At 32.9% G+C, this 13,257-nt stretch overlaps 1 protein-coding gene across 3 annotated transcripts in view; it reads right to left on the bottom strand.

Moving 5' to 3' along the window:
- LOC134700521 (ATP-dependent RNA helicase DDX54-like) overlaps positions 1-13,257 on the bottom strand; it is a 36,246-nt gene that overhangs the window by 16,432 nt on the left and 6,557 nt on the right. For all 3 annotated transcript variants that reach the window (XM_063561903.1, XM_063561905.1, XM_063561904.1), the window contains 9 exons: positions 12,964-13,243; positions 12,485-12,616; positions 11,622-11,832; positions 10,507-10,641; positions 9,175-9,266; positions 8,706-8,841; positions 5,474-5,547; positions 4,666-4,842; positions 2,616-2,755 (listed from right to left, as the gene is read on the bottom strand). In XM_063561903.1, the coding sequence (XP_063417973.1) occupies positions 2,616-2,755; positions 4,666-4,842; positions 5,474-5,547; positions 8,706-8,841; positions 9,175-9,266; positions 10,507-10,641; positions 11,622-11,832; positions 12,485-12,616; positions 12,964-13,243 (1,377 nt within the window). The remainder of the gene's footprint in view (positions 1-2,615; positions 2,756-4,665; positions 4,843-5,473; positions 5,548-8,705; positions 8,842-9,174; positions 9,267-10,506; positions 10,642-11,621; positions 11,833-12,484; positions 12,617-12,963; positions 13,244-13,257) is intronic.

Raw genomic sequence — 13,257 nt, 5'->3', positions numbered from 1 at the left:
GGATTAAACTTAATGCCCCCCTCCCATACAGCAGGGGCATTAAAATAAATGGGGAATGTGTCCATAGGACAAACATGATGTCCCTGCTTGCATATCAATTTAAGTTATAAAAGGAAATAAACGAAGAACCGTATAAGTGATGATACCCAAATTTGTACTTGAGTGAGTGTAAATAGTTATTAAAGGTACCAGGATTTTAATTTGAAGAGCATTGAGGATCCAAAATTCCAAAAAGTTGTGCCAAATACCACTAAGGTAATCTATGCCTGGGATAAGACAATCCTTAGTTTTTCAATTTGTAAACATGACATTTATAAAAATGATCACATTATTGATATTCATGTTCAACACTGAAATGTTGACTACTAGGTTGGTGATACCCTCAGGGATCTCCAAGTTGTTACCTCCTTCCCTTGATTGTTTTAAGTTACAAATGCTACAGAGTATAAATGGTCTTAAAAAGTGATAATAGTACAAGATAAATAGGGTGATAAAATTGTCAAAGGTAGGTTGTATTATGATTCAAAAGGTGAGAAAAAAAGACTTCACAGATGACATAGGAAGTACAGAACATTTTGTGGAAGAGACTTATCAAGTCATGGCATAAATCTAGCAACATAAAAACAAATATTCAAGTGCTCCATAAATAAACTGTAAATAAAGAGAAATTTTGATAATAAAAATGTTGAAATATTACAGTACAAAGCATGCAAAACATGTTTAACCCCGCAACATTTTTGCGCCTGTCCCAAGTCAGGAGCCTCTGGCCTTTGTTAGTCTTGTATTATTTTAATTTTAGTTTCTTGTGTACAATTTGGATATTAGTATGGCATTCATCATCACTGGACTAGTATATAGATATAGGAAGATGTGGTGTGAGTGCCAATGAGACAACTCTCCATCCAAATAACAATTTAAAAAGTAAACATTTGTTTAGGGGCCAGCTGAAGGACGCCTCCGGGTGCGGGAATTTCTCGCTACATTGAAGACATGTCGGTGACCTTCTGCTGTTGTTTTTATTTGGTCGGGTTGTTGTTTCTTTGACACATTCCCCATTTCCATTCTCAATTTTATTTTAAAGTCAAGACCATAGTTATTATATTTTTAGTTTTACGAAATTTTTTGACAAAACCAATGGGTAGGAGGACGAAAAAAAAAAAACGAAAAAAAAAAACTGCTGCTGCTGATTTTTTTTTTAATACCAACCGTCATTATAAAAAAAAAAAAATTCTATTTCACCAGGAGATTTTCTACTAGTGTAACAACTAAATTTTTTTTTCTTGACAAGGTTTGAATTGAAAATCAATGTGCAACAACTTACTAAATCACCAAGAGCATAAATTTAGATTCTTTCATGCAGTTATGACTAAAAATTATTTTTTTTTGCATGAAAAACACTGGATCGGAGAAAAAAATAATAAAAATCAACATTTTTAATTTAATTTTTTTTCCTATTTGGCAAAAATTAGGGTAGGAGGGTTCGTAAAACTAAAAATAAAAAAACTACGGCCCAATGAAATATGACTGACGATACATTACTGAAGTCTCCATGGAAATGAGATGTGTCAGTGCTAATACAACTAAATACCATTGACCTATCATAAGTCTTTCCCTTTAATCAAACCAAAACACACACATAAATTTGTTAACTATGTAAAAGTTTTAAAGTCAATGAACCATGATGAAGGGGAGGGGCTATATAATCTCTATGGTAACAGGACTTACAAATATCCTAAATTTAAATATCACAGACTTGAACAACTACATACCAATAAATATTGGCATACCCCTTGTCTGGAATTTAGTGCAAATTTAGACATGTTAAGGTTTCTACCTGTAATTATGATGCTACTTATATAGCAATGGCTAGACGTTGAATAAACACAAATCTTTACACAACACATTAAACTACTTTACACAACTCCCCTAATGGTTCTCCTTGAACTGATGTAATGACAAAGTAATATATGTAAACTTAAGCAAAAGTTTCAAAGTCAATAGATATATATAAAAAAAAAAGAAGATGTGGTATGATTGCCAAAGAGACAACTCTCCACAAGATACCAAAATGACACAGAAATTAACAACCATGAATGAAACAAAAATATCATAATTGCAATCTGAATAAAAATACGGAACTTCTCAGTCATGTGTCATTTAAGTATTATCAGAAAATGGTATAGGCTAGGGCACTCATAATGCCATTTTTGGGTAGCCCCATATTATAAATTTACCAGGAAACAGTCTAAATGGTTTTTTTCTTCTATAAAATAATCAGGAATAACCTTTATACTTTCCTTAGCTCTGATACTGAAATAATACATATGCCTATATTAAAAAAATAAATAAATATATTGTTTGCTATGATGTTTAATAAAATTTATCAAAATAAACTTGATTTGATTGTAGCCTCCCCCTTTTTATATTCTTTTTTTACCTGCTCTCAGTATCAAAGTCTGATGGTTTATAATGGAGATAATTCTCTTCCATTGTAACCTCCCCCCTTTTTTATATATTTTTTTTTACCTGCTCTCAGTATCAAAGTATGATGGTGTATAATGGAGATAATTCTCTTCCATTGTAACCTCCCCCTTTTTTTATATTTTTTTTTTTACCTGCTCTCAGTATCAAAGTCTGATGGTTTATAATGGAGATAGTTCTCTTCGTCTCTTATTTCCACTTTCCTTTTCTTTGTACCTGGGTCTACAGTTGTCTGACATGGCCTCTTTTTACCAATCACAACATTGAAAGCATTCTGTGGAGGAAAAAAATGATGGATAGTTTAAAATGAGGGGGAAAGACACAACAGCTAACACTAAAATGCAAATGTCAAAGAAAGACATGAATGTGTCCATCTGAGATGATGCCTCTGCTTGTATATAAAGTTATGAAGGGACATAACTCAAGAACAGTAAAAGTGATGCTACAAAAAAATGTATATTTGTACTTGAACTGAGTTTTATAGAAATAAGCATTGAGTATAAGTTTCATAACATTTGGTTGAGGCTAACTTAAGTTAGAAAATGGAAATGAAACTTCTGTAAAGGGGCATAACTCTAGAAATGTAAATGTGATGGCACCCACATTCAAACTTGATCTGTGTTTTGTGGTAATAAGGCCAGGATTTTTTAATTTGTTGGTTTACGGATCCGCCGACCCGATTTTGCCGATTTCCACAATAAAAATAAAATCGACTTTTTAGGCTTTTTTATTCTCGCCGACCCTAACAAATGCATTGTCCCTGGAAAATAATTAAAATATCCTTTTTTATGAAAAGAAATGCATTAATCACTAACAGAAGTGATGACACTTTCTGTTGTAAAAAAAATAAACTTTCAGTTTACGTTTCTAAAAATAGACAAACCAATTATTAATGACCTTGAAATGTTGTTTGCGCAAATAATTTTGCAGAACGAAACCTGTGTTTAAAACCAATAACACGATAAGTTCGTTTCCCTTATTTGTCACCAGTCCGTAAGATGCATGTTCTCATAGAAATAGACTTGTCCAAATGTGGACACGGGGAAGTTCAAGACATCAAGTTAAAGTACTGAATTTTAAGAAATCATTTGATATTTTCTTGTTTCATAGAAAATAAAAAAATATCATCCATTTGGATAAAAACGGGAATTCATGACAACAGATTATTTATTTAAAATTTATTTATTTTATATTCTCGTTTTTCCAGTGGACGAGTCTATTACGTTTTTGACACGTGTGTTGAAACTTATTTTCGTACGACGTTTTTACATTTTTTTCTTTATCAGTTTCCGAGCTTATTATTATTCACCAAGTTTTGATCAAGAGCTTCTGACAGTAATCTGTTTTTCTTTTTAGTGAAATGACGATTTAATCTCATCTTTGTCCGTCTACCCCCCTTTTTTTACGGGAAATTTTTAGACAATGTCAATGCGATGTTTACAGCTGAGCAATAATATTTCATCAAACTAAAATTCAAGAATGATGACAAAATAGTATGACAAACATATTATTAGAAAGGTGGAATATATTTTATTTTGCATGTCTTGAAAGATCTTTTTTTTTCTTTTTTTTTCCCGACCAACCGACCCGACTTTTTCATGGAGAAAATCCGTAAACCAACAAATTAAAAAACCGTGGCCTAAGCATTGTTTACAAGTTTCATGAAATTAGTTGAGGCTTACTTAAGACAATGGAAACCAATTTTGGGACATACAGACAGAAATTAAAGGGTAAAACCTAATGATTAAACAAGTGAAATTGGAAATAATAGAAAATTTGTCACGTAGAATATGTACTTTGATCAACAAGACTGTTTGGTTAAGTTTTTTCTGTTTTTTACGCATTTTTTGGTTAATTTTGTCACAAACAGAACAGGTTTTCGATGTCCCCAGCATTGCACATATTAAATCTTTAACTTTCTAAGTATCTTACAGATATGAAGGTTTGAGAGCAGATGAAATGCAATTTCCAATACAATCAATATTTTCAAGGGGCATAACTTTCAAACAAATATTTGATCAGCATTGTTTTTTTATAATTTGTCCAAGACATTGCTGATATATAACTTTGATATGAATGTGAAAAAAAATCTGGCAAAAACTGTTGGTAGGGCTAACAATGCGATGTTCCATTAAATTAATATTTAAAGGGGACATAACTCTCTTGACAAGAATCACTACTCACTGTCAAGTCATCCTCGTCTGCTGCATCTTGTTTGTTTACAGTTTCTCTGTATGCTGGAGTTGTCTCCCCTACCAACCTATTGACCTGCTGTTTTATCACTCCTTGATGGTAACCACGCTTCTTCTTCATCACGCCAAATGCTCTTGTTTTAGACGTGGCATTTACTTCAAATATTGTCTGAAATTGATGTTATAACTGTAAATTCTAGTAATACATTATTGATGATTCATTTCATTTTCTTCGGCAACATTTTATGTGGATTTAGGAAAGACAAGAATATGTCCACAGTACACCGATACCCCACTCACACAATCAGTGGACCGTGAAATTGGGGTAAAAACTCTAATTTGGTATTAAAATTTGAAAGATCATATCACAGGAAACATGTATACTAAGTTTCAAATTCATCAAAAACTACCTTGACCAAAAACTTTAACTCCAAAAAGGACAAACGGAGGGAGGGACGAATGGAGGCACAGACCAGAAAACATAATGCCTTCTATTATCCTAGGCGGGGCATACAAATATTTTCCTGGATTTCTATTTCGTTGTTTTGCTAAGGTTTGTGTTGTTGATTTTTTAGTTGTTTCGTAGCTGTCAAACTGACGAAAAGTAATATACTCAATCCAGGGGCAGATCCAGTCATTTTAAAAAGGGGGGGGGGGTCCAGGTACATGCCCCTATTCAAATGCATTGATCAGCCAAAAAAGGGGGGTGTTCCAACCCCCTCCTCCCCCCTGGATCCGCCAATGCAATCCTATCAATAATGGCTAACTAATAAAATGTAAAACTATTGTATTAAACTAACTGTGTTGGCCTTGTATGACTTCAATGCATTTAACAACTGTAATCGTCCATCTTCTTTTATACTGTCAAAATCGCCTGAAATTAAACAGAAAAAATCATGTAACAGTTCATCTTTTAATTCTGTGATTTTAAATATACTGACAGTTATAATATCAATATATTTATATTCATTTAATTTTGTGGGTACCAATTTTCGTGGATTGCGGAAAATATGTGTCTATGTGATTTCATGGTTACCAATGTCTGCATACAACATGATAGAAAATTTGTAGTTTATTGAACATTTAAATTCTTGTTCAACTTTACCAACGAAAATAGGTTTCCAACAAAAAAATAATGAATCCACAGTAGAATAGAAAATTTAAATGAAAAAGTGGAATGTGTAAAAGAGACAACCTGACCAAAGAGCAGAATACAGTCCTAAACCACCAATGGTTCCTCAATGCAGCCAGAAAATCATGTACACAGAGAGCTTTAGCTGGCCCCTAAACAATAATGTATACAAATAAACATTTGGTTGGAAAAATAGATGTACCAATGGGCTAATAAAAACTTTAGGTTGAAAAAAATTATACATGCATAAAAGAATAAATCATAAAAAGACAAACAACTCCAAAACCATTATAAAGTAAACTCTGATCAAAACAAACCCCATCATAAAACCATTATAAAGTAAACTCTGATCAAAACAAACCCCATCATAAAACCATTATAAAGTAAACTCTGATCAAAACAAACCCCATCATAAAACCATTATAAAGTAAACTCTGATCAAAACAAACCCCATCATAAAACCATTATAAAGTAAACTCTAATCAAAACAAACCCCATCATAAAACCATTATAAAGTGACCTCTGATCAAAACAAACCCCATCATAAAACCATTATAAAGTAAACTCTGATCAAAACAAACCCCATCATAAAACCATTATAAAGTAAACTCTAATCAAAACAAACCCTATCATAAAACCATTATAAAGTAAACTCTGATCAAAACAAACCCCATCATAAAACCATTATAAAGTAAACTCTGATCAAAACAAACCCCACCATAAAACCATTATAAAGTAAACTCTGATCAAAACAAACCCCATCGTAAAACCATTATAAAGTAAACTCTGATCAAAACAAACCCTATCATAAAACCATTATAAAGTAAACTCTGATCAAAACAAACCCCATCATAAAACCATTATAAAGTAAACTCTGATCAAAACAAACCCCATCATAAAACCATTATAAAGTGACCTCTGATCAAAACAAACCCCATCATAAAACCATTATAAAGTAAACCCCTTATCAAAACAAACCCTATCATAAAACCATTATAAAGTGACCTCTGATCAAAACAAACCCCATCATAAAACCATTATAAAGTAAACTCTGATCAAAACAAACCCCATCATAAAACCATTATAAAGTAAACTCTGATCAAAACAAACCCCATCATAAAACCATTATAAAGTAAACTCTGATCAAAACAAACCCCATCATAAAACCATTATAAAGTAAACTCTAATCAAAACAAACCCCATCATAAAACCATTATAAAGTGACCTCTGATCAAAACAAACCCCATCATAAAACCATTATAAAGTAAACTCTGATCAAAACAAACCCCATCATAAAACCATTATAAAGTAAACTCTAATCAAAACAAACCCTATCATAAAACCATTATAAAGTAAACTCTGATCAAAACAACCCCCATCATAAAACCATTATAAAGTAAACTCTGATCAAAACAAACCCCACCATAAAACCATTATAAAGTAAACTCTGATCAAAACCAACCCCATCATAAAACCATTACAAAGTAAACTCTGATCAAAACAAACCCCATCATAAAACCATTATAAAGTAAACTCTAATCAAAACAAACCCTATCATAAAACCATTATAAAGTAAACTCTGATCAAAACAAACCCCATCATAAAACCATTATAAAGTAAACTCTGATCAAAACAAACCCCACCATAAAACCATTATAAAGTAAACTCTGATCAAAACAAACCCCATCATAAAACCATTATAAAGTAAACTCTGATCAAAACAAACCCCATCATAAAACCATTATAAAGTAAACTCTGATCAAAACAAACCCCATCATAAAACCATTATAAAGTAAACTCTAATCAAAACAAACCCTATCATAAAACCATTATAAAGTAAACTCTGATCAAAACAAACCCCATCATAAAACCATTATAAAGTAAACTCTGATCAAAACAAACCCCACCATAAAACCATTATAAAGTAAACTCTGATCAAAACAAACCCCATCATAAAACCATTATAAAGTAAACTCTGATCAAAACAAACCCCATCATAAAACCAGGGTGAACTCAGGTCCTCTGGATGGGAAATATAAATCTTACCATTGGCAACTACTTGATTATAACGTTTATATACTTACCAAAGACTGGATGAACACCAGGTTTGACCCCAGATTTATTCATCTCTTTCTAACGTTTATATACTTACCAAAGACTGGATGAACCCCAGGCTTAACCCCAGTTTTATTCATCTCTTTATAATGTTTATATACTTACCAAAGACTGGATGAACCCCAGGCTTGACCCCAGTTTTATTCATCTCTTTATAACGTTTATATACTTACCAAAGACTGGATGAACCCCAGGCTTGACCCCAGTTTTATTCATCTCTTTATAACGTTTATATACTAACCAAAGACTGGATGAACACCAGGTTTGACCCCAGATTTATTCATCTCTTTATAACGTTTATATACTTACCAAAGACTGGATGAACCCCAGGCTTGACCCCAGTTTTATTCATCTCTTTATAACGTTTATATACCTACCAAAGACTGGATGAACCCCAGGCTTGACCCCAGTGATATTCATCTCTTTATAACGTTTATATACTTACCAAAGACTGAATGAACACCAGGTTTGACCCCAGATTTATTCATCTCTTTATAACGTTTATATACTTACCAAAGACTGGATGAACCCCAGGCTTGACCCCAGTTTTTTTCATCTCTTTATAACGTTTATATACTTACCAAAGACTGGATGAACCCCAGGCTTGACCCCAGTGATATTCATCTCTTTATAACGTTTATATACTTACCAAAGACTGAATGAACACCAGGTTTGACCCCAGATTTATTCATCTCTTTATAACATTTATATACTTACCAAAGACTGGATGAACCCCAGGCTTGACCCCAGTTTTTTTCATCTCTTTATAACGTTTATATACTTACCAAAGACTGGATGAACCCCAGGTTTGACCCCAGATTTATTCATCTCTTTATAACGTTTAATTGACTCTGAAGCAGGTGCTTGTCGAGACTTGATATATTTATTCAGTGCATTCTCAACCACCTTCTTCATGCTCTCCTGAAAAAAGAAATAAAGAACTGCAGGAAAAATAGGCAAATTGTACTCAAAGTACAGGTGATAAATTAGATTTAAATGTGTTTTTGGAATTCTAACTAAACAGGTTTAGAAGATAGGAAGTCTGAAGAACAATAAGTTTATTTCTATCTAATAATTAGTTTTTTCCTTTATTTTGACCTTTTGTTGTATCACATCAATGAGTTTTCTTTCAGCCCCTTAAATATCAAATAACACATTCCTCCTGCAAAATTACATAAAATGTGTCATACAACTGAGAAAAAAAGTAAAAAAAACTCTCCATTTAATTACTATAAAAAGAAAGATAACTCTTACTAGTTCTGCCATTTCTGTATGCCAGATTCTTGTTTTTTCTGACATGTCATCAATAACATCCTGAGGTACCAAGCCATAAAAACCATCATCATCTGAAAAAAACATATATCATATATAGATTTTTTTATATAATTTTTATTTTTACATTTTATGGTCTAGATAGGTAAAGGGGAGAGTAGAAAAGGTTTACGGAGACATAAAACTGGTAAAACCCTACCACATTTTGTGCCAACACCAAGTCAAGATATCAAGTCATGGGTTGTGTTGTTTGTCACTATTTGTGTGATTGTTATTTTTAAGGAGAAGTCAGGTGTTCATGTGATCCAGTATTTGTGTATTTTTGTTAACCTTTATATGTATTACTTAAAACTTGAAAAGTATCAAAAGCTAAAATGCCTAAAAAGAAAAACTGAACTTCAGGTTGGAACCATAATATAATCTACAAATTTACAATCTATACTATTTAACGAGAAGACCTCATTTTGTGTGTAGCTTCTCTTCCTTCCAAAATAAATTAATCATCATGCCTCTGTGTTCTATAGGTACCATGGTTAGTCGCATTTGCCATCTGTTCTTATGATTATTCAGATTGAGTTATTTTTGGAGAAAAACGACAAAAACGGAGTCCGGATATTGATTCCGTCATCAGACTGAATTTTAGTCATAGATAGACTTCCGGTTTGAACCATGCACAAATACAACCAATCGTTGTTGGTTATTTTGAGAGAAAAACAAAAATAAAGGCTCCCGGATATGGTTCCGTCATTGGAAGGAATTTTAAGTCAGACTAGATTTCCAGTTTTCTTTTTTCTGCATACCATGAATAAAGTGTATGTGATATTTGCTATCATTTTCAAGTTTACTATCCACGGCGGTCACAGAATTTATTATATAGAGACTATACAGATAAACGCTAACATTATTCATGTATTATTGAAATTAAAAGAAAACCAAAAATTGGGAATTTTTGAAAAAAGGAGGAGCTGGGCTAGAAAAAGAATTGTCCTCAAAGGTGGATACAGAAAATTTCATAAGTTGGGGACTTCTAACAGCCTAAGAGGGGGCCCACTCCAGTCATGCGTCAGTGATTCCCTATATAATCAACCAAATATTTTCAACAAAAGGGCCGGCGGTCCCCCTTAAAAAAAACCCTCTAAATCCACATCTGGTCCTATCCCAAAATACCTATGACTTTTGATATCTTTTCTAAAATTCTCCTGTCATTCCTACAATAGGTTTACACACTTTCAACTCTGAATGCCCGTGATTTCGCGGGTGTCTTCCAATTACTTATAATTGCGGATAAACTGAAATAATGAAAAGAATCAGTACCTGTGACTTTTTTATCTATTGGAACTACTTTCAATGATCTGCCCAAGAATACACAAAGATCCAGAAGATAAGGCATCTCGTCCAATGAAACAAGAGAATAGGCCATACCACTTCTTCCTGCTCTGGCTACTCTACCTGAAAAAAAAACAAACAACAGATACATGTATGTTTCATTATGAAACTTTCATATATGAAAATACATTAATCTATTCAAAAGTTTTAGTTATAAAACAACATCTTTATGATATCTTGCTAGCCAGTATAAGATAAAAAGAAAATAGAAAGTCCAGTTTAAAAAGCTTTAATATGTGTGCATCAGAGTTAAGAACATACACAGTTTAAAAAGCTTTAATATGTGTGCATCAGAGTTAAGAACATACACAGTTTAAAAAGCTTTAATATGTGTGCATCAGAGTTAAGAACATACACAGTTTAAAAAGCTTTAATATGTGTGCATCAGAGTTAAGAACATACAGTACTGCAGCAAACAGAAACTCCAAAATGTATTCACACTGTTGAGCCACTGTCCTAGGTTAGGGGAATGTTGAGCACTCACAAACATGTATAACCCCACCACATTCTTTATGAGCCTATCCCAAGTCAGGAGCCTGTAGTTCAGTGGTCGTCTTACATTCGTGTCTCATGTTTATTTTTACATAAACTGTTTTGTTATCAATAAGGCAATTGAAAGGTTTCATATGTTTCATGTTGGTGTCTTTCATAGTCAACCACATGATGTGAATTTTCTCATTGTTGAAGGACTTACGGTTGTCTATAATTGCTTACACCCACTTCATTTAAACTTTAGTGGATAATTGTCTCATTAGCAAATATACCACATTACCCTATAAACAGTGGAAAGTGTTACAGACAGTATACACCCCTCCCTTGGGAGAGAGGTAAAACAAGGATATTCAATCTTACCAACTCTTTAGCAGAAGTTGTAATTTATAACATTGTCTAACAGAGGTTTATCTATTCCTCTAGTGGTATGTATGGCACTACTTACCAACTCTGTGAACAAAAAGCTTTCCTTTGGCTGGGAAGTTGTAATTTATAACATTGTTCAACAATGGTATATCTATTCCTCTAGTGGTATGTATGGGACTACTTACCAACTCTGTGAACAAAAAGTTTTCCTTTGGCTGGGAAGTTGTAATTTATAACATTGTCCAACAGTGGTATATCTATTCCTCTAGCAGCTATGTCTGTTACTATCATAACTGACGATTTTTTGTTTACAAATTTTCCAACAGCGATTTTACGGGCTGTTTGGTCTAAAGAACTGTAGATATAGGTGGAGTCTATACCTGCTTTCTGAAGTAGCTGTAAAAATATAATGACACAATATGATTAATAATTTATGGAACTCATACTGTCTTAATGTTTTTATGATTGATCAAATGCCACTTTCATCACTCTTGCCAGTTTTTATTGGTTGAAGAAACCCTTAAAAAAAACCTTTGACCTTCAGCTAGAAAACCATTGACCTTCAGCAGGCTTTCCCAGTTAATAAAGATGGAGACAACTGCCGCAAGTGATTCTTACTCCAAACCTCAGTGTTAACAGATCACTGTAGAAGAACTACTTAGGCCACTCAGCCACAAAGAAAATGTATGGCAATCATTCATGAGAGGTATCAAAACAACACAATGAAATGGGGCCATAAAACTTTAGATGGAAGTTCAGTTTGTCATTGCTGTTCAAATCATAGTAGAAAATATTATAATCTTTGTACAAATGATTCTTCTTTCATTTTGTTGTTGTTGTGAAAATGGAACTTCATATATACAAATTTTAATTTAGCAAAACTTTTAGGAAATTTTGGTCTTCAATGCTTTTCAACTTCGTACTTTATTTGGTCTTATAAAAAAAAAACATGATTCGAGCGTCACTGATGAGTCTTTTGTAGACAAAAAGTGTGTCTGGATCATACAGATTTTCAATCCTGGTATCTATGATGAGTTTATTAACATACCATGTTAAGATATTCCACATGATGTTTTGTGGCAGCAAATACTACTGTCTGTTCTGATTGGTCAATTATATTCTTCAGTAGATGAATTAAAACTGAAGCCTTGTCATCTTCTCTGCATCCAAAGAATGACATCTGAAATGGAAGTCAGAATTAGTAAAATATTAATTCTTCTAACTTAAAATGTAAAAACTTATCAGTTTCAATGTTCAGTTGTTTTTTTAAATCAGTTAACAAATTTTCCTGTAGTATATTCTATTATTTTGGATTTTTTTAATCAGTAAAATCTCAAAATATAATTAGCATAATGTACAATGTGACAGTAACCAATAATTAACAAAAGACAACCAGAGCGTAGTCCTCCATAATAGGCACGTGCCTATTGAATTTGTCAAGCTCTAAATTGTTTGCATCAATTTCTGTACAATTTCCTATTGATTTGAAATACTTTATGAAGTGCTCTGCTTTATACATGTATGTACCTTTAAATTTTCACTGATTTTTGTTTCAACATCCAATCTGATCAAGATCGGGTCATGAAGACCTGCTTTAGCAAACTCCACCAGTAGTTTAGGCAGTGTTGCCGAGAACAACAGGGTCTGCCTAGTCTCGGGTACTCTGTGTAAGATTTCTGTCATCTGTTCCTGAAATCCCATCTCAAACAGCCGATCGGCCTCGTCAAACACTATGTACTCTATAGTCCGTAACTTTAGATTCATCTCTACTAGGACATGGAGCAATCGACCAGGTGTAGCTATTATTCTAAAAAAAGAATA

This window comes from Mytilus trossulus, unplaced genomic scaffold, assembly GCF_036588685.1.
Source record: "Mytilus trossulus isolate FHL-02 unplaced genomic scaffold, PNRI_Mtr1.1.1.hap1 h1tg000158l__unscaffolded, whole genome shotgun sequence".
NCBI lineage: Eukaryota > Metazoa > Mollusca > Bivalvia > Mytilida > Mytilidae > Mytilus > Mytilus trossulus.
Note: the sequence above shows the minus strand (reverse complement) of the source record. Positions and strands in the feature narration are given on the sequence as shown.